This window comes from Narcine bancroftii, chromosome 2, assembly GCF_036971445.1.
Source record: "Narcine bancroftii isolate sNarBan1 chromosome 2, sNarBan1.hap1, whole genome shotgun sequence".
Lineage (NCBI taxonomy): Eukaryota > Metazoa > Chordata > Chondrichthyes > Torpediniformes > Narcinidae > Narcine > Narcine bancroftii.
In genome coordinates, this window is record NC_091470.1 from 69,264,477 (window position 1) to 69,291,948 (window position 27,472).

General features: G+C 39.2%; 1 protein-coding gene across 5 annotated transcripts in view; it reads left to right on the forward strand.

The window, feature by feature from the left end:
• Window positions 1-27,472, forward strand: part of fermt2 (FERM domain containing kindlin 2) — a 160,165-nt gene that overhangs the window by 54,738 nt on the left and 77,955 nt on the right. For all 5 annotated transcript variants that reach the window (XM_069917002.1, XM_069917003.1, XM_069917006.1 and 2 more), the window contains 2 exons: window positions 11,277-11,510; window positions 22,490-22,630. In XM_069917002.1, the coding sequence (XP_069773103.1) occupies window positions 11,277-11,510; window positions 22,490-22,630 (375 nt within the window). The remainder of the gene's footprint in view (window positions 1-11,276; window positions 11,511-22,489; window positions 22,631-27,472) is intronic.

Below are 27,472 nucleotides of genomic sequence, written 5' to 3' on the forward strand. Positions count from 1 at the left end.
ATCGGCGTCAATCTGTCTTTTATCGGTGAATTTATGGTCTCAAAAGTTTATCCGGTGTACAGGTCGACCAGCCCTTCCCCCTCCCTTTTTTTTTTGAGGGTTTTACAACTCAACTTGTATGCTGAAATGTATAGTAAGTAAAATTAAGGCATAACAAAGAACAAAAAAAATCAATGATATTCTCAAAGTACCTTGGCCACCAGAGTAAAAATGTTTTTTGTTCATAGAAGAGACAGATTTTTGGTCTTGCAATAGTGTTATGGTTCAGGGGTTGGGTGGAAGTTCTCAACCCTGATAGCTATTAAAAAGAAACTTCTTCGACCTAGAAGTGCTGGACCTCACGTTTGTATACTTTGTGACTGTTTTAAGTTCTGAAACAGTTGTAAAATCATTACTAAAGGGCAGAGCAAAACCCACCCCACTATTAAGTACATCTACAGGGAGAGAGCCACACCACCCAACACACGCTCTGTTCTCGCTGCTGCTATCAGGAAAGAGGTAGAAGTGGCACAAGGTTCAGGAATAGTTGCTACCCCTTCACCATCGGGCACCTCGACAATAAACTCAATCAGAGACTCATTTAAAGACTCTTGTGCACTTTATTGATTTTATTTTTATTCTTTCTGTATTACACACTAAGTTTGTTTTCATTCATTATGTTTACAGTTCATTGTTGACAGGATTGTGCTGTGTACAGTTTTTTGCACCATCAATTGGTTGTAATTCTTGCCATGCCTGCAGGAAAAAGAATCTCAGGGTTGTATGTGATGTCATGTATGTACTCTGAACAAATTGATTGATGTCAGATTTCAGATTTATGGTCAATGTTAATGACCCAAAGCAGAGCAATGCTGGTAACCCAGCATTTGCATAAGGTATTTTGGGTTTAAAAAAACAGGGCTCTGGGCCCCACTAGGAAATAGTCTGAGCAGAAGCTGTGTCAAAATCATATTAGTTGTGTATTAAAAGGATATTAAAGATAATGAAAATAAAGTTACTACTTTTGGAGGATAAAGCAATTTGTAACTATTGTTAATCACTTCATTCATGGTAAACTATTGAAAAACTCCTATTCTATTTTACACATCAATTCAAGTAGGCAGAATACGCAGAAGTTCTTTCAGTTGACCTTTTGTTTGTGTAACTAGTTTCCTAAGATGAGGACCACAATCGCCTGGCAGGGACAAAAAATTTGCTGTTTTAAACAGTTCTTTCATTTACAGCCACGTTGGCTCTTGCCTGTTGTCCATTAGTACCTGGAGTTAACAGGAAAGTCTACAAATGCTGTACCTCTCCACTTCTCTACAGCAGTCAGTAACCACCACCCCTCCCCAAAACCAGGTCTGCTTTTTTGCTGTATTATGTTGATGGAAGTTTGAATATTTTCTGGTTTGATTCAGAGGTTTCACTGAAGAATTTGTAATGGAATGTTACTTCATGAGATTTGCTGTAAATGGACAAATGCTTCTTGGTGGTGGCTGGGAAATACAGGTCATACTTGTTACTCTAAGAACAAGCTAGCTGAATGTATTTGTCCTGAAAGATTAATGATGCAAATAATTTAGAAGCATAATCAAAGACTTGTTTTAAAAGAGAACTTGAATGTCTACACGCTTTCAAGTGATCCCAGGAATTATCAGCCAATTGGCCTAAAAAGGGTCTAGTGTGAAAGGAAAATATTCTCAACGAGAGATGATGTCATCTAATGCCAGGGATAGACTGCCTCGACCCCAAGTACAATCCCTGGCATTTGCAGATGCCGGAGTTGCAATCAGGCAAGTGCAGAACGGGCAAGTGCATTCTGGGGTAGAAATTACCTAAGTTTTTGCGTGAGTGCTGGAACATGAAGGAAGAAAAGATTAAAATGAAGGTATAAACTTCACCGTGGGGAATGTCACGGCAGTGGGTGGGGGGGGGGAGGGTTTTGGGGGGGGGGGGTAGAGAGAGAGTAATTAAATGGCATAAATAGTGGACAATTTTTAAAAAGTGTGGCCAAGTTGTTAGCACACAATTTATAAAGACCATGGGAAAAAGTGATGGCAGGCCTGACTTCCCAGAATGTCATGCAGCAGCGAAACACCTCAATGGGTACTCCATTCATGCAGCAGTGCATAAAACCCTTTCTCTGCTATACAGCATTGTGAGAGGGCAGGTCTGCCGTCACTTTTTGCCATGGTATTTAAATATTGTGCATTTATAGATCTACCAACTTTCCCACAGTCTTTTTATAAATTGTGCGTGATAGCACTACCAACTATGCTTTTCCCATGCTGTTTAAAAATTGTCTGCTATTGCTATTTATTGCTAGCACTTTCCCATGGACCCTTATAAAGGTTTATACAAGTCATCACAACAACAATAGGGGCTGAACGGCTCAAACTGTGCTGTACATAAAGCTTAATAATGTTATAATTTTGCATGATTAATTTTGTTCAAATGCAAGATTATAATACATTGATCGGGATTTAAGGCAGGTCTACCATTGCTCGATGTGTCATGACGTCACTGGTAGAAGGTAGAACAGTCCTAACTAACTCCGGGGATAGTTCCTTTCAAGTGTGAATGCGTTCAATGTCCCAGTTGGGAGTGGTCAAGTGTGAACAGCAAAAATGCCATTCCTCTCCTGGACACTGAAGGGCCAATTTAGTCAGATGCAAGGGTAAAAGGGGCTATTAACTGATCAGTTCTGCCCGTGGGTGCTATCTGACCTTCCGAGTTCCTCCAGTAATTCTTGTTCAAGTTTCCAGGATCTGCAGCTTTTGTGTTTCCCCCCCCCCCCCCCCCCCCGCCCAGTAATTCATTCAGCTGAGCTCCAAAACAAGCATGATAAGAGCCTTCAAATAATGTGGGGGGGAAATATTCGTCAGTTGAATTCATATTGGCAGGTTGGCAAAGGAAGAGATTTTGGATTAAGACTGCTTAGTTGTTGATTGCCAGGCTTGTTCCTCACTGTCTTAAGTATTTGTATCTCTATATAGGTAATCCTCAACTTCCAACTTACACGAGATGCATCCACCCGTATATGACCAAATTTTAAAAAAAATCTTTATTAGAACTGCTGTACAAGTACATATTTTGTATTAAAAGTACTGTATACAGTGAAACCACATTAAAATCTCATCACAGGAAAAGCGGTGTCACGCTAAATTGGGGTTTAAATAAATGGTTGTAGTTACAGCTAAAATTTAAAAAACATGCATAATTTTTAGTTAACTGACTGTCCCTGCTCCCAGTGGTGGCCTGGCGCCCAAGTCCAATGACCTTATTATTTACTAGAAGTTCGTATGTTGAGTGTCTTTATTAAAGGTTCATTTGTTGAAAATCTTTTTTTATATAAAAAATGCTTTGACCTTATTAAGCCATGCGCGGTGGGGCGAATCCGACTTGCATCCAGTCCAAGTTACGACCAATACTTCAGTCCTAATTGCAGTCATAATTCGGGGACTATCTGTGCATTCACTCACCTAAACTAATTGGGAAATTGTAGATTAGTATTTTTAGGCAGATAAGCTGGGCAGTGTTCTTGCCTACTTCTAGAAAGAATTCCTTTGATTATATGGAAAGCGGTTTAACTAATTTGATGTTATATTAAGCAAACAAATGTGTATTACGTCTTGGGTTTCATTTTCTGAAAAGCAGTTTCTTTGAAAAGAACTTTGATTATGGGATACTATGTGAAAGTTGTGTCCTTCTGATTCAAAGTTTGAAGAGAATGAGTTGATTTTGTTCAAATTTAAAATATTCCTACCCTATTTACAATTTTTGTCATGTGTGCATGGTCCAGTAGAAGCACTGGATCCCTGTAGTGGAAGGTTTTCCCGTAATGTTGGTGCCTGTGGAAATGAATCATCAACCAAAGTTGAGCCCTCGTCAGCATCTCGTGCTGATTCAAAATTCCTGTATTCTGTGTGCAGAAATATTCGGTAATAGCATACAAACTTGAATACATTTGCCAATTATAATTCAGGCAAAGAATTGCTGTGGTTTACAATGAAATAGTAAGAAAATATGTATTGTCATTTAGAATATAAAAAAAAATCAGGAAGAAATTCTTTAGCCAGAGGGTCGTGGATCTGTGGAACTCACTGCGGCATACAGCAGTGGAAGCCAGATCGCTGGGAGTATTTTAAAAAAGACAAATATCTCATTAGTGAGGGCATCGAGGGATTATGGGGAAAAGGCCAAAAATTGGAACTAGTGCAGAGTAGCTTAGTGTAGAATTATGGAACAGACTCGATGGGCCTCGTGGCCTGGTTCTGTTCCTTTGTCTGTGATCACTAATATTTCATTGGGAAAGGGTTATCTATTTACTGAGTATTCAATGCAGAAAGTCAAGGTGAATGTTCCCACAGACTTGTTGAAGATCAGTGGTGATCTTCAAGAAGTTAAAAATGTAAACTCATGACTTTGAAGGAAGTTTGTTTTCTGTTTTCTTTTCACTGTACTGCTGCAACTTGAGGCACCTTCACGTGGTCTTGTTGGCAAATGACTCCTACTTCTGGAACAATGCTCTTTCCTTTCCCTATTCAGATGCTGCCCATTCCCTCTTAATGTCCTGTCCTGTCTTTACCATTGGATGCCATCCCTTTTTTTTGTGGCCTATGAAGATTGGAGAAATGTGGTTGCAGCCTGAACACATGGTCTCATTTCCATAATAATTCCACATTGAACAATGTGTGCACTTTAACCAAGCCTGCTGTTTACTGTGCATAGGCCCATCTGTTCCACAGGTGTGGCTGGAAGAAAGTTTTTTGTGAACTTTAGTGATGTTGATTGAGAATTTATGCCAGAGCTTTTACCACTTTCATTTTGTCAGTGGCAGATGAATAAGTACCAGTCTGTCGGAACACTTCAAATTATGTCAACTCGTTTTAACATTCAAATGCTTGAAGTTGATTCCAGATAAGGGAACAGCATTGGCTGGGAGGGGAAGGTAGTCACTGCAAAAAGGGCTGACAGCTGACCTTGGAGATGCTCAGAATGTATAGAAGGTGAAAATTTGTCAATTTTTTTTTGCTTCAAAGATTTTGAGATGTTATCATTTTAAAATACATATAATAATTGCTGTAATGTCCTACCTGAAATTGGTAAACACATACTGACAGCACTGAGCAATCTCAAAACTGAATATCAGCACGTTTGGTAACAATAGCCTTCATTATAGCCACCGTGAGTCCATCATTATGGTCAATGTTCACATAATTTTGTATCTTTAAATGCTGACACAAGTATCAAACATGGACGGCAGGGTTAGCGAGGAGGTTATATGTATTTTAAAATCTTTGAAGTAAAAAAAATCAACAAATTTTCACCTTCTATACATTCTGAGCATCTCCAAGGTCAGCTGCTAACAGCACCAGCAATCAGGACTGGGGTTCAAATCCAGTGCTGTCTCTAAGGAGCTTGTATGTTCTCCTTGTGTCTGCATGGGTTTTGCCCGGGGGCTCAGTTTTTCTCCGACAGCTCAGTGGTTAGAGCACTGGTCTCGTAAACCAGCGGTTGCATGTTCGTTCCTCACTGGGGCCTCATTTCTAAGAGGGGCGCTAGACAAAGTGGTGACTCTGTCTTCCTTACAGCAGACAAAGTTGAAGAATTTCAAATATGTTACATTCTAAATGTAGCTCTAAATATACCATTACGTGACAATAATGGAACCTTTATCCTTCCAAAAAAAAGTACCTAAGATGGTAGGTCAGTTGGGTGTAACTGGGGGCTAAAAGAGCCTATACCATGCTGTATGTCTAAATCCAAAAATTAAAAATAATCGTGAATAGGTTTAGATGCCAGAGTTGACAAGCAGGATTTTTCATGTAGTCTGTGGTGTAAGTAAATGAAGATTTAAAGGGCCAGGTAGAATCCAGAATTACTTCACTCATTGGGATAGTATTAAATATTCTTTCTTTCTTTGGTTTGGCTTCGCGGACGAAGATTTATGGAGGGGGTAAATGTCCACGTCAGCTGCAGGCTCGTTTGTGGCTGACCAGTCCGATGCGGGACAGGCAGACACGGTTGCAGGGGAAAATTGGTTGGTTGGGGTTGGGTGTTGGGTTTTTCCTCCTTTGCCTTTTGTCAGTGAGGTGGGCTCTGCGGTCTTCTTCAAAGGAGGTTGCTGCCCGCCGAATTGTGAGGCGCCAAGATGCACGGTTTGAGGCGATATCAGCCCACTGGCGGTGGTCAATGTGGCAGGCACCAAGAGATTTCTTTAAGCAGTCCTTGTACCTCTTCTTTGGTGCACCTCTGTCACGGTGGCCAGTGGAGAGCTCGCCATATAACACGATCTTGGGAAGGCGATGGTCCTCCATTCTGTAGACGTGACCTACCCAGCGCAGTTGGATCTTCAGCAGCGTGGATTCGATGCTGTCGGCCTCTGCCATCTCGAGTACTTCGATGTTGGTGATGAAGTCGCTCCAATGAATGTTGAGGATGGAGCGGAGACAACGCTGGTGGAAGCGTTCTAGGAGCCGTAGGTGGTGCCGGTAGAGGACCCATGATTCGGAGCCGAACTGGAGTGTGGGTATGACAACGGCTCTGTATACGCTTATCTTTGTGAGGTTTTTCAGTTGGTTGTTTTTCCAGACTCTTTTGTGTAGTCTTCCAAAGGCGCTATTTGCCTTGGCGAGTCTGTTGTCTATCTCGTTGTCGATCCTTGCATCTGATGAAATGGTGCAGCCGAGATAGGTAAACTGGTTGACCGTTTTGAGTTTTGTGTGCCCGATGGAGATGTGGCGGGGCTGGTAGTCATGGTGGGGAGCTGGCTGATGGAGGACCTCCGTTTTCTTCAGGCTGACTTCCAGGCCAAACATTTTGGCAGTTTCCGCAAAACAGGACGTCAAGCGCTGAAGAGCTGGCTCTGAATGGGCAACTAAAGCGGCATCGTCTGCAAAGAGTAGTTCGCGGACAAGTTTCTCTTGTGTCTTGGTGTGAGCTTGCAGGCGCCTCAGATTGAAGAGACTGCCATCCGTGCGGTACTGGATGTAAACAGCGTCTTCATTGTTGAGGTCTTTCATGCTGAAGAAGATTGAAAAGAGGGTTGGTGCGAGAACACAGCCTTGCTTCACGCCATTGTTAATGGAGAAGGGTTCAGAGAGCTCATTGCTGTATCTGACCTGACCTTGTTGGTTTTCGTGCAGTTGGATAATCATGTTGAGGAACTTTGGACAGGAAAGGGCTTTGGCAAATATCAGAGCGCATCGGATGCCCCCCAAAGTTCCTCAACATGATTATCCAACTCCACGAAAACACTTTAAATATAAATATTGCAGAATAACATTGGGTAAATGAATGTGAGTATAATATTTAAACATTTTTGTTTGGGTTCTGCTCGGCGTCCCTCTAAACAGTCAGTAAATGGCAGTTTGAAATTTGGCTGCTATTGAAGCAGTGATCAGATCTATTTTCTCTGACCTTGGTGAAAACACAGCATGCGCAGAGTTGCATGTTGAGACGCAAGACCTGGAGGCCGGCTGCAAGCGCGGAGGGAAAACATGAACTTACTTTTCATGGAGCAGCCCTAAAAGGCTTCTCCTGTGTCGCATTCGTAATGAGCGGTGCCTCATAGCGCTCTCCAGAGGTGGGGCGACTGGTGTCAAAGCACCACCCGTCATAAATATGTGGCAAAGCAATGGCTGTCTTCCTGACCCATAATTCCCCACGCAGCTGGAATCACTGTTTCCCAGAGCACTTCTAGCTGCGTGGGGGATTATGGGTCAGGAAGATGGCCATTACTCTGGTGCATTTTGAGCTGCTGACAAGCTGCCTCAGGTCGGTGACCCGGTGAGGTGCCAGAATGGCCAGTAGGGCTGTCACATCCCCTGCCCTGACAGCCCCCCGACTAACAGCTCCCTCCCTCCCATCCTCATAACCTGACGCTCCCACCACCCCCCTGCCCTGAGGGGTCATGGAGGGAGAGGGGTGAGTGGGTGGGAGAGGGAGGAAAGATGGGTCGCTAGTTGACGGCGTCATTGCAACGACATCAAACCGCCCCTAGCAGCGCTCTGGGATTGCAGTCAGCGCCTTGCTGCCGAGCACAGTGCATTCGTAGAGGTAAGTCTCCCGATGTCAGGGAGGAGAATCTCTGCCTTTACAGTCAGGCTTTTTCACTGCATGAAGGGGCCTGTAGATAAAATTCCAGAAGTACACAAAACTATATGAAGCCATTGAATTTTGCCAAGTCTTGTTTGTTTACTTTTTTTTTTAAAAATATGGAACGCCTCACGAATTTGTTTACTTGAAGGTGACTTGTATGCTGCTACATTTCAAAACTTGCAGATTTTGGGGAACCCAAGATAGTTTCCACTATCTCCATTGTCCCAATTTTCCCCTTTTATGGACAGTCAGAAAGTTTTTAAAAAGATGTTTTCCATGAGGGTGGGGCGGGGTGTGGCCATGTGAAGGACTTAGATAGTCGTGTTTTGATCAAGCCCTCTCTAAAGAGTATCAGAAAGACCATTAAAATCTTAAAATTAAGAATTTTTTCACTAAATAAAATGGAAAAATGTACTAAGAAACTAAGGCAGCTGAGAACAAAAATTGAAGTTTCTACTCAGCCAGGAACATTGAGCGAAAGCCCGGAAGGGAGTAGCGTAAGAGTGGCCTCGGGACTGGCAGACCCCATCAGAGCTGGGGAGTCGAGACAAAAACTAAATAATATCCTGGAGAAAATGGAAAACTTGAACAATCGATTTGCAGGTGTTGAAAATCTAATCAGGGGCATGACTAAAAGGATGACTGAAATTAAAGAATTTGTTGGAAAGAATGTACCAAGCAGAAGTGGACATGGTAAAAACACAAGATAAGCTAAAAGCATTGGTAAAAGATGTGAAGAAATGGGAGTCGGACAGACAAGGTCTGCTGGACAAGATTGACCACGTGGAGAATTTTAGCAGATGAAATAATGTTTAAATTATTGGACTGAAAGAGGGAATCAAGGGAAGAGGCCAGTGAAATTCTTTGAAACGGATACTGTGAGTGCTGGGAGAAGATAAATTCAGAGAAAAATTACATATTGAAAGGGCTCACCGGACCCTCAGACCCAGGAGAATCGGCAATCAATGACCACAACCGGTTCTGGTAAGACTTTTGAGTTAACCAGGAATGGGAAACAATTCTGAATACTCTAAGCAAAATAATGGCTCACCTGAGATTGACCATGATAAAGTGCAATTTTTTTTTCCAAGATTTTAGTTCTGCTTCGATTAAGCAGAGGAAGGAGTTTGACGATGTAAAAAAAAATTGCCTTCCAAAAACTTGAAATATTCGATGATATACTCCGCAGCTCTGAGGGTTGAAGTAGCAGGAGGTAATTGGCAATTTTTCAAGACTAAGAACGAGGTGGAAATCTTCCTGCAAGGTTTATGAAAAGACTAAGGTTGCCAAAGAGGCAGATTGTGAAGAATGTTTACAATGGGACTAAGTAAAAGTTGTATTTAAAAAAAAAACATTTATATTCATTGATGAAAAGGAAATGGTCATGGAGAGCTCAGAAGAGTAAAAACTTGGGAAAAGTAGTAACACAGTGGAGACTCCGGTCTAGCGGGGGAGGGAAAATGGTACCTAGAGAGGAGAGTCTATAAAAGATGGTGCTAAGCTAAAGGGAGGGATTCTTCTTCTTGGAAGGATTCCACAGGCTTTTCTTCGTGGGTTTTCAAGGTTTCCTGTTTACATCTCTGTCAGGGCATGGACATTGTATGTGTGTTTTTTTTAAGGGAAAATATCACCAAACAAGTGAAAAGATTTTATTGTTGAGCAATATTTTTTTTAAAAAACAATGTAGATAGAACACTAAAATTTATTAGTCTTAGTGGGTTAAACAGGATGGTGAAAAAGAAGCGAGTCTTGGTGCACCTAAAGAATTTAAAGGCAGATATAGTCTTTCTACAAGAAACACAACTTATCAAATTGGAACATGCTAATTTAAAAAGACAATGGGTGGGACAAGTAATATCGTCTTCATTCGGCTCAAAAGCAAGAGGAATAGTGATTTTAATTAATAATATACCAATAATAATAGAAGAAACACTGACCAAGCCAGAAGATTTGTAATGGCACATTGCAAATTTATGCAGAATCATGGACTTTTATGAATATCTATGCACCAAATCATGACAATGAAAACTTTATGAAGGATACATTTTTAAAAACTGAGCAGAGGAAAGACAAAATATACTGGTTGGAGGAGATTCCAAATTCTGTCTAGATCTAACATTGGATAAATCAGACAGAACAGTAAGAAACCAGGGCAAAAGCTGCAAAAACAGCACTATCATTTGTGAAGGAATTAAATTTGATATATGGAGGCAGCTTAACCCCGTGGAAAGAGACTATTCGTTCTACTCAAGGGTATATGTCTCACAAACAAGAGTTGATTGTTTTTAATGTCTGCTCAGTTAAAAAGTAGAATAGTAAAAACTGAATATTTGGTGAGACTTTTATCAGATAATTTGCCATTAACTTTAACTATTGCGATAATGGAAAAACAAGAAAGTGTATAGATGGTGTCTCAATGCCACACTGTTGAAAAGGAAAGACTTTTGTGAGTTTATTAAGGGACAGATAGAACTATTTTGTGAAACAAATCTTTCTTCTACTGATGATAGCTTTTTAATGAGATGCACTTAAAGCTTATCGAAGAGGACAAATTGTTTCTTATACAAAAAATCTTGAGAGAATATGCTACAGAGTTGACAGTTTAGAGAAATTGGAAAAGGAATATCAGAGAACAGAGTTACAAGAAAAATATAGATTATTAGAGATTAAAAACAGAAATATAACACATTACAAACATATAGAATAGAAAAAATTATATTAAAAAACAAAAATATTATGAATTAGTAGTATGGGCTCAAAGTTTTATTTTGCCAAGTAAAGGTAGAGGAGTCATCTAGAATGATAAGAATAAAACAGTAAGAGACATCACCCAAACCCTTATGATTACCAAAACCAAGAGTTTGGAACATCATTAAGAAGAAAGAGCATACTCGTGAGCTCAGTAATCACAATAGGGCCAAAGAAGATAGCAGAGGAAATCTCGTCATAATGAAGAGAAGTCCCAAAACACATGTCAGACAGATCAGAAATATTCTTCAGGAGGCAAGTGTGGATATGTCAATGACTACTGTCTGCAGCTAGTTTTTCCTCCAAATATACTTTCCCCTGCAGTTTGCAGTCATGCTGCAAGTTGAATGTGTATATAAAGGAAAATCACAATATAGAAGTTTGCAAGCCCATTTATTTGCCCCAACAACCAAGTAACTTTATATCCACTTCTTGTTTTGCAGATATGAAAAAAGACTGGTCAGATCATGCTTTGTGGTGGGACAAGAAAAAAACTTGGCTCCTAAAGACCCACTGGACATTGGATAAGTATGGTGTTCAAGCTGACGCGAAACTGATGTTCACACCCCAGCACAAGGTACTTCGCCTGCAGTTGCCAAACATGAAGACAGTAAAGGTTAAGGTCAACTTCTCAGACAGAGTCTTCAAAGCTGTCTCTGATATTTCCAAGACATTCAGTGAGTATCAGATTTACAGCACCCCTTTTTATTTTATTCTACTGTTTCTAAAATAAATCATTTAATTCTGGTTGTGTAATTGATATCATGGTTTGTATTAAGACTTCATTGTTAATTTGTTTTGATTTAACTGGAGATAAATCACAGGAGAAACTTGACAATCAATAAGTTCGTGTTGACCATGTCAGTTGGAAAACTGAGATGATCATTGTTGGCAGTGATTAAATAAATTGGACAGCGGCTTTGATCAGGATAAGATCACAGGTGCAGAAATAATGAAACTGGTTTTAGAATTGCTCTGCTCCTTTCCGGTTTTCTACACTGTATCATGCGCCAAGACTGAACAGAAGTAACATGTAACAAAGCTGGGTACATCCCTACTAACTAACTGCTCCAGGACTATTCAAGTGCATCGATATTTAAGAAACTACAGATGCTGTTATCTTGAGTGAACAAAGAGAAATTGAAGATATTTTGTGGGTCAGACAGCATCCGAGGATAGACGTGGTTAGTCCACAATGTGGTTTGGGATACTGTGAATGTAAAGAAGAAAGGGTTTATATTTTGGGGGGTTGGGGGGGGGGGGGGTGGGAATGGAAGAGAGAGAGGAAGTTGGGTATGGACTAAGAGGTGATGATGGCAGAGATGGACAGATAAGTAATGGGCAAGACCACTGGGAGAGAGGGAAGTGAGTTAAAGAGAAAGAGAATAAGTAAAGAAGAAAAGGAAAGGGTGAAACTAGGTGGTGGGGTTACCTAAAGTTGGAAATATCATGTTTATGGGTTTGACATCCAAGAAAATTAAGATGTATTGTACTTCATTTACATTTAGCCTCAACCTGGCAATGAATGAGGCTAACAACGGACATGCTTGTGTGAAGAGTGGTGAGAGGAATTGGTGGTTAATGGCTTGAAGTTCTGGCTTAAACCTACAGACTGAGCACAGTTCTTGATGAAATAGTTGTCCAGTCTCAATTTGCTCTCACCAATGTAGAGGAGTACAGTGAATGTAGCAAATTAGATTGGGTGATGTGCGTTTCGTCCTCAGCTGGAAAATCTGTTTGTGGTCCTGGATGGAGGCAAGAGACAGATATATGGACATCTTGCACTTTTGCAGCAAGGTGCTAAAAGTGTGGAAGAATGGTTTGGAGAAGGAGGCAGGTATGAGAAATAGAAGTGATGTGGTGGGGTCCTTAAAAGATGGTGGGTGGGGAGTGCAAACCTCTCAGAGATTCGCAATAATAGATGGGAGTGGGGAGGGGAAGGAAAGATATGGTGGTGGAAGTGTCAAAGGATAAAGCAGAATTAGAATAGGTATAATCCAGGTAGTTGCAGGAGTCTATAGACGTTAATGTGTCGTTTGTCCCTTGAGATGGGGATTGAGAGGTAAAGAAAGGGGAGAGGGGTCAGAAACAGTCCAAGTAAATTTAACGGCTGGGTGGAAGTTGTCAGTAAAGGAGGTAGCACCAATGCAGTGTAGTGGAGGAAGAGTTGGTAAGTGGAGCTGAGTAAGATTGGAATAGGGTCTATTCCACATAACTGCCAATTTTTACTGTCTTAATATCCACTCAAAGACCTCTGAGGCTGATTTTACTGTGGCAATTTCATTTTTTCATATTTTAAGTATAGAATATTTACATTTTACAACTGTGGTTCCTCTGTGCTCTTGTTTTCTCCAATCTGCCAAAGATGTGCAGATTGGTAGGTTTATTGGCTTTGGCCTTTATAATCCATATAACAATGACAGCATGGAAACAGGCCATCACGGCCCTTCTTGTCCGTGCCAATACTCTCCTTGTCCCACTGACCCGCATTCTGGCCAGAACCCTCCATACCTTTTACATCTATGTACCAATCCAAATTTTTCTTAAAAGATAATATTGTACCTGCCTCCACCAGAAACTTGTTCCACACAGACCCCGCTCTCTGAGTAAAGAAGCTTCCCCTTGTGCTGCACCTAAACTTTTGCCCCCTCACTCTCATATCCTCTTGTTTGAATCTCCCCCATCCTCAATGGAAAAAGTCCATCCACATCTACTCTATCTCTCCTCCTCAACATTTTAAAGACATCTATCAAATACTCCCTGAGCCTTCTATGCTCCAAAGAATAAAGCCATAACTTGTTTAACCTTTCTCAAGAACTTCGGAGCTGAAACCCAAGTATTGTTGTGGTGAATCTTCTCTGTTCTCTCTCTTTGTTCACATCCTTCCTGTAATTTAGTAACTAGAACTGAACACAATATTCCAAATTTGGCCTCACCAATGGCTTGTACAATTTTAACATGACCTCCCAACTCTTATATTCTATTTATTAGTTTAAAACCACACAAAACACATAATTAACGATCATTCAAAATAATACAAATATATGTGGTATATAAAAAAAAATAAGAACCCCGCCCCCTCTCTATCCCCCTACAAAAGAAAAAGAGTAAGAACAGGACAGGAGACCTTAAGGAGAAGGGAATGTCAGGGCTTCATTTAATTATTAACACCCATATTTTGTAAATAAGGGCTCCAAATCTTCCAAAAATATATAATATTTGTCTCTTAAAATTATAAGTAATTTTCTCAAGTGGGATACAACGCCAGACTTCAGCATGCCATCGTTCTACACCCAGATCTGTGTCAAACTTCCAAGTTTCTTGCTATTGCTAAAGCAATTTGAACAAACTTCTTTTGATACATATTCAATTTCAACTTGGGTTCAATATTCTTAATATCACTCAATAAAAATAACATTGGATCCTGTGGGAATATAATTCCCATTATTCATTTCAATAATTTACCCATTTTTAACCAAAAAGGTTTAACTTTTAGGACACTGCCAAGTCGAATGCAAAAATATACCAGTTTTTTGTCCACATCTAAAACAAATCCGAAAGAGTCTGATTCCATTTTAAGAATTTATATGGTGTTAAATATAACTGGTGAATAAAATTATATTGTTTCATTCTATATCTCATATTTATTGTACTTTTCATATTTTCTCTACATATCCCAATCCAATCTCATTCATCTATTTGTTTATTCAAATCTACTTCCTGTGTTTGTCTAGAATTATGAAGCCATATTTTTGTATTAACCTATAAAGAAATTTATTTCAATGATGTATATTTCCATGACATAACAATAATTCTAATTCCGTTTCTACTGGTAATTTCGGCTCTTGACCTTAATTTTCAGGTAAAAATTTCATAGCTTGATAATAACAAAATCTAGTATTTTTGAGTATTTTGAACTCTTTTTTTACCTGTTTCATAAACATCTTCTATCTTAATTCCCTAACTCTGCCAAATCTTAAAAAATTTATTTCCCATGGAAAACGGTGTTTTTCCAGACAATAATCCTCCTCCAATTTTTTTAATCAACCTTATTCCAAAGCTCAATTAAATGCTTTAATATAGTAGTCTCTCTATTCATTGTTATCAACCTTAAATTCCATTTTTTTTAAATAAAATCTTGTGGGTTTGGTTCTACTATTTTATTAATTTTTATATACCTAAGCTGGAATTTTATTTAAATCGCACATTACATTATCAAAACTCAACTGGGCAGCTTTATAATATATCATAAAATTAGTGAGCTGTAAACATCCTGGGTCGTAATTCCAAGTTAATTTATCCAAAGAAACTTTTGCCCTCTTCCCATAAAAATTTCCTAACATGTGTTTAATTTTGTTTTAATTTGAGGAATTGGAATAGGAATCGATTGGAAAAAGGTATTGTGTTCTAGGAAAAACATTAATCTTTACACAATTTACTCTACCTATTAAAGTAATGGGTAACATATTCCATCTTTCCAAATCTTCCTTTATTCTTTTTAATAATGGGAAATAATTTATTTTAATTAAATTTTCTAATTCAGCTTCCACCCGATACCTAAATATATTATTCCCACATCTGGCCACTTAAAATCAATCGCCTTCTTACAATTTGTACAATTCCCCTTTCACTAAAGGCATAATGTCACTTTTATTTCCCGAATTAATTTTATAACCAGATACTTCCCCATATTCTTTTAATCTTTGGAAATTGTCCATCATGTGGAGGTGATATTTTGGATCGGGGAAGGAATTGATGAATTGAGACAATGAAGTATAATTAATTGAGGTAAAATGGTTGCTTTATAGACCACTGAGCCTGCACTGATTCTTTGTTGTATAGCTCTGTGATTCTATGACTAAGATCCGATTCCATGTAATACAGTCAATACTGTTTTGGCAGACTTTCACAATACAACCAGAAATCCAAGTCTGCGGCAGTATATTCAGTAGAGTATTGGGACATTTGGTGCCTGCTGACTGCGGATTCATTTATTAATTGTCCTTTCCACCAGGTTCTCCAAAAAGCTTTCAAAATTTCATGAATGTTAGTCCCTTGGAGAAGAATAAAAGTACTTTTGATTGGCTGAACAATGCAGCAGGTGACTTGCAACTGTCATCCAGGTCATCGTGCCATATCTGTCTTTTCCATTACCTATAGTGCTTCTCAGGAAACAGCTTAGATTTATCTTCTCAGATGGCTCAGGATTATTCCACCTTCAACCTCTCCCACCTCAAATTCCATTTTCAGAAATGCAGCCAGCTGTGCTTTCAGTAAATGTGCAACCAAAGCAGCAATGATAAAATTCCCTGCCAGCTTGCTGAGAATTATAACTATAGCCATGAGTCCGGGATGCATTCTGGAAGTGAGGACACAAATCAATTTGGCTTATTGATCATTATAGGTGAAATGTACTGTACAACATAATGACATGATACACATACATTTGCCCTATAGTACATAAACATGATGCACTGTATATTTTCAGATAAAATTTAGCCAATGAGATAGTACGCAAACAAGAGACTACATGGAATGTGATTTGATGCCGGATGTTGGTGTAGTGCACATTAATGTAAATTTTTAAATTATTTTAAGCCCTTACGGTGACCTTGGACATATCTGTGATCGGACATTACTTGATCGGGCGTAAGTCAAGGTATGGCTGTACTATAATCATCATGTGATAGGGCTCATGTCAATAAACAGTAAAATAGGAGATCAAGCTCCTGTTGTACATTTTATACTTCTGTACTGCTAAAATTTTATGTTTTTGATCCACAATATGACTATAAATGCTATCCTTTGATTCGCAATACATTCTTCAGGAATTGAAAATGCACTATGTACCTATTAAAAGAAAATATTCTATCAATAAAATGGAAGGCAGTTATCAGAGCCTGCTCTCCATTTCATTTTTAAGTTGTTATGAAATAGGAGTAATGAACCAAAACTATAATATTAGATGAAGAACATTCGTCATATAATTGACATGGTTGTGAATCCTGTTGACATTTTGAAAGTTGATAAATTGGACAGACAAAGAGTGTTGTTGTGATTTCTGGGGTTTTTTTTCCCTTTTTTCTTTTCCAATTCTAAGTAATAATTTCTCCTTAAATATTGTGATTCACTCTTGGTCCAAAAGGAATATGGAGCCCTGGCCTTCACCCAAATTCCTGCATGTTATATCATGCAGATCACTGGACACTAAAGGAAAACTTGCTGAAAATTTACAAACCCCACAGGAGTGCAGAAGCAAAAAGCTGTCTTCCATCAATCTTGTTTGCTGCTCTTTCAGTAGTTAAAATTCAATCCATCTGGGAATTTAGAATGAAACGGATTGCGTAAGTGAAACCACTTAGCCATTGCTCTTCTCAGCATAGACACTGAAAATAATATATTTTCCACGATTGCCGAAGAATCTCGCTCTGCTGCACAATAAATAGAGAGGTTGCAAAAGGAACAATCTGCTTTTGAGGCCAGATGACCTTTAGCAAATAGACAGGAGTCCCTGTGAGGTTACTGTGAATAGACTGATATGGGATGGAGTTGAGAGCCCTCTCATTAAAGATTAATGGATTGATAATGTCCTGCAAGTGCTTCTTCCAGTTCAAATTGATTACCCCTCTGCACTAAATAAGTTCACCTCAGTTGTAGTGCAATACAGAGGCGAAATGGGCCCTTTATTTAGCTCATCAAGTTGCCCATAAGCTGGTCCCATTTGCCTGTGCTTAACCCATATTCTTCTAAACCTATCCAGGTACCAGTCCAAATGTCTTTTAAATGTTGTAATTGTGCATCACATCTACCACTTCCCCATGCAACTCATTCTATATATATATATATATATATAGATATATATATAATATATACACATATATATACATATAGTGCCCTCTATGTTTGGGACAAAGATACTTTTTCCTTTATTTGCCCCTGTGCTCCTCAGTTTTACATTTGTATGCTAACATTTCCAGATTTTATTCAAGGTTATTTGTTTACATTTTGGTTTGACCATGCAGAAATTACAGCCCTTTTTATAGGTAGGGGACCATAATGTTTAGTTTCACAGGTATTTGTACTCAGTTATGTTTAATTGTTTTAATGGTACAGGTATAAGAGTTAGTCTTGCTTCTCAGCTTTTGATCATCTTTGGAGTCGGTAGTTGCCATTTTTCAACATGAAGACCAGAGTTGTGTCAATGAAAGTCAAAGAAGCCAGTACGAGGCTGAAAAACAAGAATAAAACATCACCCAACCATAGAATTACCAAAATCAACTGTTTGGAACATCATTAAAAAGAAAAAGTGTTCTGGTGAGCTCAGTAATCGCAAAGGGACTGTTACTCCAAGGACAACCTCCACTGCTGATGACGGAAGAATTATCATCATAATGATCCACAAATGCATGTCCAACAGATCAGAAACACTCTTCAGGAAGCATGTGTGGATGTGTCAGTGACTACTGTCAGCAAGAGACTTTGTGAAAAGAAATACAGAGGCTACGCTGCAAGATGCAAACCACGGCAAAGGTGGTACAGGCACACAATCCTTTATATGGACATCTAAAATCCAGAAAGCACCAAACACTGGCAATTTTTTCCTAGCGCTACAGTGGAACGAGAGCGAGAGAGAGAGCGCGAGAGAGAGCGCGAGAGAGAGCGCGAGAGAGAGCGCGAGAGAGAGCGCGAGAGAGAGCGCGAGAGAGAGCGCGAGAGAGAGCGCGAGAGAGAGCGCGAGAGAGAGCGCGAGAGAGAGCGCGAGAGAGAGCGCGAGAGAGAGCGCGAGAGAGAGCGCGAGAGAGAGCGCGAGAGAGAGCGCGAGAGAGAGCGCGAGAGAGAGCGCGAGAGAGAGCGCGAGAGAGAGCGCGAGAGAGAGCAAGAGAGAGAGCAAGAGAGAGAGCAAGATGGCAGCATGACTAAGTTGGGTGGGGGGGAGGAGATGACAGCACAACCCAGGTGGGGGGGAGAGACGATATCGCGACTCAGGCGGGGGGGGGGGGAGGACGGAGATGGCAGCGCAACTCAGGAGGGCAAGGGGGGAGAGAGACGCCAGTGCGACTCGGGTGGGCAGTGGGGAAGAGAGACGGCAGCGCAACTGGAAGGTGGTGGATACACCAGGTGGGCTTAAATCTGGGGCAACTGGATTTTGTTCTGAAATCTGGAAAAACTCAAAATTCAGAATACACTGTCCCCCAAGGGTTCTGAATAAAGGATTGCGTACCTGTATATGTTGGATATTCCCATCACTCTTGATACAGGTTAATCTTGATCTCATCTGATCTTTTTCCAGAATTCTGCAGACTCTTTAAAATACTTCTTGGCAAACTGTAACCTTGCCATTCTTTCTTTAGTTAATTAGTTTGCATCTTGCAGTGTCCTCTCACTGTTTTTGTCAATAAACCCTTCTGTTGTTTGCCAGGTGCCAGTGTGATCTCAGCTCTCCTGCTTCTGGAACCAGGATTGTCTATCTTCAGCAGCTGGAGGTGCTCACAAAGAGCCCATTTAAAAAGTTAATAATACTGGAGTTGCAGCATGGTATCAGGCCCTTCCAGCCCCCAAACTTGTGCTGCCCAAATGCACTAATTACCCCATAAACCCTGTAGTTTTTGGAGGGTTGGAGGAAACCAGAGCACCCATTTTCTCTGCAAATCAACTAAGCCAATTTTAAAGACAACAAGCAATTCGATGTCCCCAGCATTGATACTAATTACCTCCAATTTTGGGTTATGCCCATAAAAGTTGCATGCCTGATATCAGAATCCTGGGAGGGAGATACCAGGTAGATGAGAGGAAAGGATCCAAGGATATTCTCAGTACCACCTTGTAACAATGCAATACCTGTATTCTCGCTCGCTATTTGGAACTTTTGGCCATGATTGCTCAAAAGTGGAGGAGGAGCATTTATATCATAGGCAAATCAAAATGGATTTTCAAGTTTCTAATCAATGTGCAAAGTAAAATAACTCGCAAAGTGAGATTTGGAATGGTATAGAGCTGGCATTCTCAATATCTGTGGGGGGTGGGGGGTGGAAACAGCGGGAATAATAAAGTTCAAGTTGACATGGCAAATTCTGAATGTGACCAGTACACCAACAAACAAGGAAGCTGAAGCCAATTGTCCTAAGGTATTTATTTCAAGTTTGTTGATAAATCAGTCCAAACTCCTTGTTTCTGCCTTGATAAGTTATAATAGACCCAAATAGCTTTAATAGAAGCCTAATAGCCTGAACATGCATGAGATTGTCTGATCTCAGAAGCTAAGCAGGCACAGGCCTGGTCTGGAGGGGAGGCACACTAGGTGCTGGAGGTTTCTGTAATGGGCACTGGACAAAATGGCGACTCTGTCTGCCTTAAGGTAGACAAAAGTCAAAGAACTTCATGCATGTTGCATCCTAAATGTAAGTATTATGTGAAAATAATGGAACCTTTACCTTTCATCTTTACCTTTTCTCTGCTTCTTGTTTATTTGCAAAGAATGTGAAAGTTCTCCATGTCATTCACGACTGACAAAATGTTGCATGTTCCTGGAACTTGCTGTAAATTTTCCTCAATGTCTGTGCTTTTCAAAATTGTTTATCCTATATGAACAATGAAAATCTTGTGGGCTTAAAATCTTTCATTTTGCCTTCTGTTTTTGTGGAAATTATGCTGTGTTTCATGATTTTACTGTACCTCTATTTTGTGAAATATCACTTTATCTATATGTAGTTGAACTTTGAAAGAAGGTGGACTTACAGTGCCAGCGATCGGGACTGGGGTTCAAAACTTATGTTTTATATGTTCTCCCTTTCTTTGTGTGGGTTTTCCCAGGGACTACGGTTTCCTCCCACCATTCAAAACATGTAGGTTAATTGGGTGGCAAGGGCAGGTGGGCTGAAATGGTCTGTTACTTTGCTGTACTTCTAAATAATTTTTTTTTAATTGAGATTTTGCCATTGTATATCTCTTGACAGGGCATAGTATGGGGAATCACAAAAGAGCCAGTTCAAGATTTCTATTGCATATGAGCTCATCGGTATAGAGTGCTGCAGTATTTTATTACTCTGTGGAACCTTGTCCCCAGACATATTCCTTCCTCTGCCCATTTGGCTTGATTGTGGTATTTCTGATGTTTCGGAGGTGCTAAACTGCTGATGCAGCATTCACTTCTGTGCGGGAGTAAATGGCTGGAAGAGTGCGTTGTGAACATTGCCAAACAATCCATCTGCTGAAATCTGTGTATTTGCCCCACTTAGCTGTGAATGTTGGTTGACAACTTAGCAGCTTGTAGGAAGGGTTTCTGTGAACCAGTCCAGTGTCAGCTGACTCATTCCAAAAGCTTTAGCTTAGTTTTTTTGCATTTGTGTTCAGAGCAGCCACCTATCTCTAAGGTTGTACATGTTCACAAAAACTCTTACAATAAACTGCTAAATTGCCCATCATTATTCACGTCTTCGCTTGCCTTCATTGCGGAAAGCAGTCTTCACCCAATTTGACTCACTGCGTGGGACATCAAAATAAAACTCCTGCACATACTGATTTATGAGACCTGAGAATAACCTGAAGATAAGCTCTACGTGAGGCATTCTCGTCAAGGCCCTATCGCACCAGTGGGGGGCACAGCACATTTAAGTAAAATCCTTGATTTCTTTTCACCACACATAACAATTTTTGTTTTTTCTTTAGTTGGTAGGAGAAGAGTATGGAAGAAACCAAAACTTGACTGCTTCATAGAGAATGAACTTTGAACACAATCCTAGGGGGCACGGTTGGAAAAAAAAGTTGAGGATGATTGTTCTATGACCTCTTGGATGTGGGCTTTACCTTGAGCTAACTTATTCCACTACAGCCACTTGACAAAGTTGAAAAGAGATAAGCCCAATTTAGCTAATTATTGCTCTCTGGGATGGGGCAATGAACACACAATAAAGGAAATGCTTGGACTTGAATGGGTGGACATTAAAGGGAGGCTTTGGCAGTGATGCCTTTGTCCTTATGAGCTTATTTTTAATGTTTTTTTTATTTAGATTTTTATTGTATCAGATTTTTTTTGTTAAAACAAACAGATAGCATTTTGTGCTTATTATTTCCAATGTGTGACTCCCCTAACCCTGAAACACCATTTAACTCTCAGTGCTGTGGTATTTAGCTTCACAAGTTTGCCATTCCAATGATGTTCTGATTTTTAAAAAATATATATTTAAGCACAAATTTGTACTTTTTTTAAAGCTGCTTTAACCTGAATAAAAACTGCTTTTGAATCCACATGATAAAGGATTTGATTTATTCTGCCATGGGGAAAAAAACTCCAGTTAGATACCTTTAGTATGTGGCTTTCCTTTTTAATTCAAAAATTTTGAGATGCAGTATGGTAACAGGTCCTTCCAGTGCACCAATTAACCTACTAACACTGCACACGTTTTTGAGGGTAGGTGGAAACCACGGCACCTGGAGAAAATAGGTCACAGGGAGAACGAACAAACTCCGTACAGCCGGCTGCTGGATTGTATTGGTCATATTTTCAGGCATCCGGCAACATGTGTTTAAATATGATATGCTGAGAATTGTGTTTTCAGAAATCATGACAAGGTTTTTGTGAGCATTCGTTTTGTTGCTGATTTACTTGCTTGGAGGAATTGCCGTGTTGTAATTTATCTTGTGACTTTTCTGTTCTCAGATATAAGGCATCCTGAAGAACTCTCTCTTCTGAGAAAACCTAAAGATCCTACAAAAAAGAAAAAGCGAAAAACAGATGAAAAAGACCAAGGTGAAGATGAGGCACTGGAGTTGGAGGGACCATTAATCACCCCAGGATCAGGTCTGTAAAGGTGCTTTTCCTTTATTAAAGGTGAAAAATTGTGAACATGAGGAGCAAAAAAGAATTATTTTCCACAAGTTAAGGTTAATTTCTAGGTAACTATCTTCCTGATGTTCAGGATATGTTCTGGGTTTTATCTGCCCTTTCCTATTATACCAAAGCCTTGACTCTCTCATGTTCCAGAGAGACACAAAACATGGTGTGGCAGCTCAGCACTTGTATTCTATTGCAATTCAGTAGATACTCGCATTAGGGAAAAGAAAGGAATGGCTTAGAATCTTGAGACTTGTTTTAAGTTAAATTGTGCTTTTTCAAGCACTTGCAATAAAGTTTTAATATCACAAGATGTAGGAGCTGAATTAAGTCCATTGGCCCATTGAGTCTGCTCCAAATATACACTGATCCGTCTATTTTTAAATAGAAGTTTGGTGTGGAGTTTTTAAAAAAAGAAGCATTGGGCCTACGGAGAACGCTGAATATTCTGGAAATATAATTCATTTGCTGCTTGAGTCCTTGCTATTGCACCTAAGGATATGGAAACTCTCCATGCACCTTTCATAAATATAAAAATCTTTTTTTATATATATATATATTTTATTTAATACTCCATACATGCAATAACTACAATTATTATCAGGTTCAGATGTAAAAAAAACAAATTAATTACATACATGATGATGGTTTTTAACCCCCCAACCCCAACCTCCCATCTCAAAAAAGATTTAAAAATACATTTGAAAAATAAAAATATCTATAAAAAGATAGGAAAAGAAAAAGTAACAGAATCTTGGATTGAAGAGAGAGATTTTGTGCGGTACAACTCATCAGTTCTAACACAAATATATAGGGAAGAATTCTGCAGGAGTAAAAAGGATATCACTACAAATTTAATCCCATTATCTGAGTAGAAACATAGAATATTTATTTCTTAGATTTTAAGTTAATTTTTTTTATCCAAAGGGATACAAATTTGAATTTCAGCATGATACCTTGGCAATGTTAAAGATATCTCAGATTTCCAAGTAATTGCAATACATTTTCTTGCAACTGCTAATGCAACAAATTTCAATTGATAATTTCAATTTAAGAGTTGTACCTTCAATATTTCCTAATAAAAACGGATAGGGATTTAATGGAAAAACAGCTCTTGTAACTTGTTCAAAAAAAAATACTTATAGATGCCCAAAGGGGTCTCACAATTGGACAAGACCATCTTGAATGTATGAAAGATCCTACATCCTCATCACATCTAAAACATTGATCTGATAAATTTGACTTCAATCTATTCAACTTCTGTGGTGCAAGATGTAATTGATGTAAAAAATTGTATTAAACTAATCTATACCTTGCATTAATAATATTAGTCATAGAATCTCTACATAAATTTTCCCAAATTTGTTGATCTATCGTAATATTCAAATCTGTTTCCCGTTTCTGGTTAGATCTATTCAATCCTAATTTAGGAGTTCCTACTTGCAATAACGAATATATCAAAGAAATTTTTTTTTACATTCCCACTCCTAATAATTTCTACCTTAGTACAATTAGGCAAAAACATTGTTGGTCCTAATTTATCTCTCAAATATGTCCTTAAATGAAAATAACAAAAAATAGTAGTATATGGCATATCATATTTGTTCCTCAATTGTTCAAATGACATTAATTGTCCTCTTTCATAGCAGTCTTCCACATTAACAATTCCTTTACAATACCATATACTGTATTTAAGAACTGATTATCTCTTGTAAAGTCCAAAAGAGGATTCATCAATGGCATTTTAGGTGATAAAGACCCTCCACCAATATTTTGATCCATTTTATTCCAGACGTTGAGTAACTGTTTCAATAGTGGTGTGTTTTTTTCAGCAACAAACAATTTTGAATATAAAAAAAATCTTTGAATGTAGAATCTTAGTTGCTCCATTTCTACCTTGGTGATCACCTACTGATCTGATATTGTCACAGCTTGCACTTACAATCCTGCGCATCAAGTTGTTATGCTAGAGTTTTAAATGAAGTCTAAAGCTAAGTAAAACTCTCCTTTTGAAATTAATTAAATGAATGACAGCTTGTGACGCTAGTGCAATATACAGATGCAATGAAAGTCTTGCTTGTAGCTGCCCAGTTATGGAGTATAATTAAGTGAGGAGAGGGGGGCTGGTGGGGGAGGGAAGGAAATAATAAGGGAAGAGAATGAATAAATAAATAGATATTCACAGTTGGTTGACTAGTCGTGCCAAGTTTTCTTCTTAAACAGATCTTTGGTGCGTGGTCTTGTCTTGCTTAGCATTTTGGTGTAGATGATACAAAGACTGACTTCTGTTGGAAAGAAACTAGTCAAGAAATTGAATACCACTACTTGAATCTGTTGTCTTTTTTTCAAGGGCATATAAAAAGATTAGCTTTGCCTTAACAAGCTGAGGTTCTATTGTCTAACCAGAAAAATCTTGATTTGGAGATAGAGTAGCTACATTTTCTGTAGTAGGCCCAAAGTTGGCATGTATATTAGAAATACTACATGGGCTGTAAAATGAGTTCCAGTTTCATTAGCGAATCATTCTTAAAATGTGATCTGGGACTACCATGTGCTCCTAAAAATCCCCATATTACTTTGCACCCTTTCACATTTTGCTGACATGCAGAGATGTCAAATGTGAGGCTCTTGCTTAATGTGAATCGGTCGAGCTGTACTGAACTGTCTCACTGGAAATCTAATTCAGGTAGAATGGTCCTGAGTTTTAAAAGCCTGGCCCTTGTGAGGGGTTAAAGGCTTGATGATTCTCTTTTACTCGATGCAGACCCTCAATATGTGTGTCCATGTTTTTATGTTCATTATAGTTGATCAATTCCATCAAACCCCCCCCCCCCCCCAATAATATTGAGGCCATAATGTTGATAAAATGGCAATCTGATGACCTTTCACAAAAAAGCCAAAAGATTTCCTATGACTTCTATTGGCAATACCTCTGCTTAAAGGAATTTGTGGTACTTTATTTGGAGAAGGAGGTAATCCTCACAAATCTTCCATCCTGAGTATGGAAGTGGGTATGATAGTATGTAACTGCATACTATTTGCAACTTGTCTGCAAATGAAACACATACCAGGCCAACATGTAACAAGACACCAAGGACATTTAGGTATAAGTTAACAAGTGACAAGTAAGATTTGTGTCACACAAGTATCACTTTCGACAAGATAGTTCAATCACTTATCCTTGAAGTTCAATGGCATTATTAGCCATGATGGATTGTATTAAGTTAAGTTATCCAAAGAACCTCCCAAACTGCCAACAACAACAACCCAAGAAGTAGAATGGGAGGCAAATGGGAACACCAGTGTCTGCAGCCTCCCTTCCAAGTTGCACACCATCTTGACATGGAAATATTTTGCTCTATTTGCTACTGTTTCTGAATCCTGTAGCATTTTGGGAAGTATGGTCTTGAGAAGAGAACAGTGGTTGAAAGAGGCTGTTCGTTATCATGACGTACAATCTGACAGATCTCAAAGCAAAGACATGAGGAAGGTTCTGGACATGTTTCGTCTCATTGAAAGGAACACTTGAGAAAATGGCCTGTTTTTGTGGTAGAATATAGAGCATGCCCTTTATCCCATGATGCCTGCTCCAAACATGATACCCAAATTAAACTAAAATTTGCTCATGGTCCAAGCTGAGGTATGAATAAGTAAAATTACAGTTTTATTGCTGATACTGGCGTCATAGTAAACTACAAAGGTCCAAGTTGAGGTATGAATAAGTAAAATTACAGTTTTATTGCTGATACTGGCGTCATAGTAAACTACAAAGGTCCAAGTTGAGGTATGAATAAGTAAAATTACAGTTTTATTGCTGATACTGGCATCATAGTAAACTAAAAAGGTTGTGATGTCTCTTTCAATAATGTACTAGGCTGAAAAAATGTAACAGTGTAAGAATGGGGCTTTGCTTTCTCTTTACTTGCTATCCTTGTGTGGATTTGCCCCAGGCATTGAACATTAACTAGAAATACAGAAATGCCAGAGGAACTCGGCAAGCCTCGCAGCGTCCATAGGAGGTAAAGATATATTACCAATGTTACATGGCCCTTCTTCAAGGTATTTTTAACCCTATTTTGAAGAAGGGTAATATATATTTACCTCCTAAGAATGCTGCAAGGCCTGCTGAGTTCCTCTGGCATTTCTGTTTTTACTGCAGTCATAGTGGCATGCAGACTTCCATGTTTCACTATAAATTGCAACTTGAGAAGAGTTGTGTGTTTAGCACCCTATAATCTCTTGAACAAGAGGTTTGAAGATATTGAGCCAATTTTAGCTGTTTATCATTTAGTCATTGTTTTTATTCAGGGCGAGCAAACAGTAGTTAAATTGCAATTTATCTACGACCTCTGGTAAAGAGGTTAAGTACCACACTTCCTGAATCATGTTCATTTTTAGAAAAATGGAACTCTATTTCTTTGTAATGCTGGGTTAATTTTAAAGCTTCCATTAAGCTATTGTGGCAACCAACGCGGTTGGTGTACAGGCGAACCAACTCCGATTATGGTGTGCGGTTGGAGCAGCCTGCACCAAAGATGGCGCTGGGCATCTTTCCCTTTCCCCAAAGGAAAGGGCCCGCATGCTGCCAGTCAACGACGCAACTTCTGCTTCCCAACAGCGGGAATAGGTTACATCTTTAAAATGCCTCAGAACCAAGTAATAAATCAGCAAGCTTTGCAACCAACCTGTTGACTGCTGATCTCGTTATTCGCTCCGTTAGCATGAATGCTACATTGATGACCCTGATGGTCTAAAAGGTATTTTGGACCCAGCATTATGGATTCAGCAGCAGTGAATGCTGTTGCATTA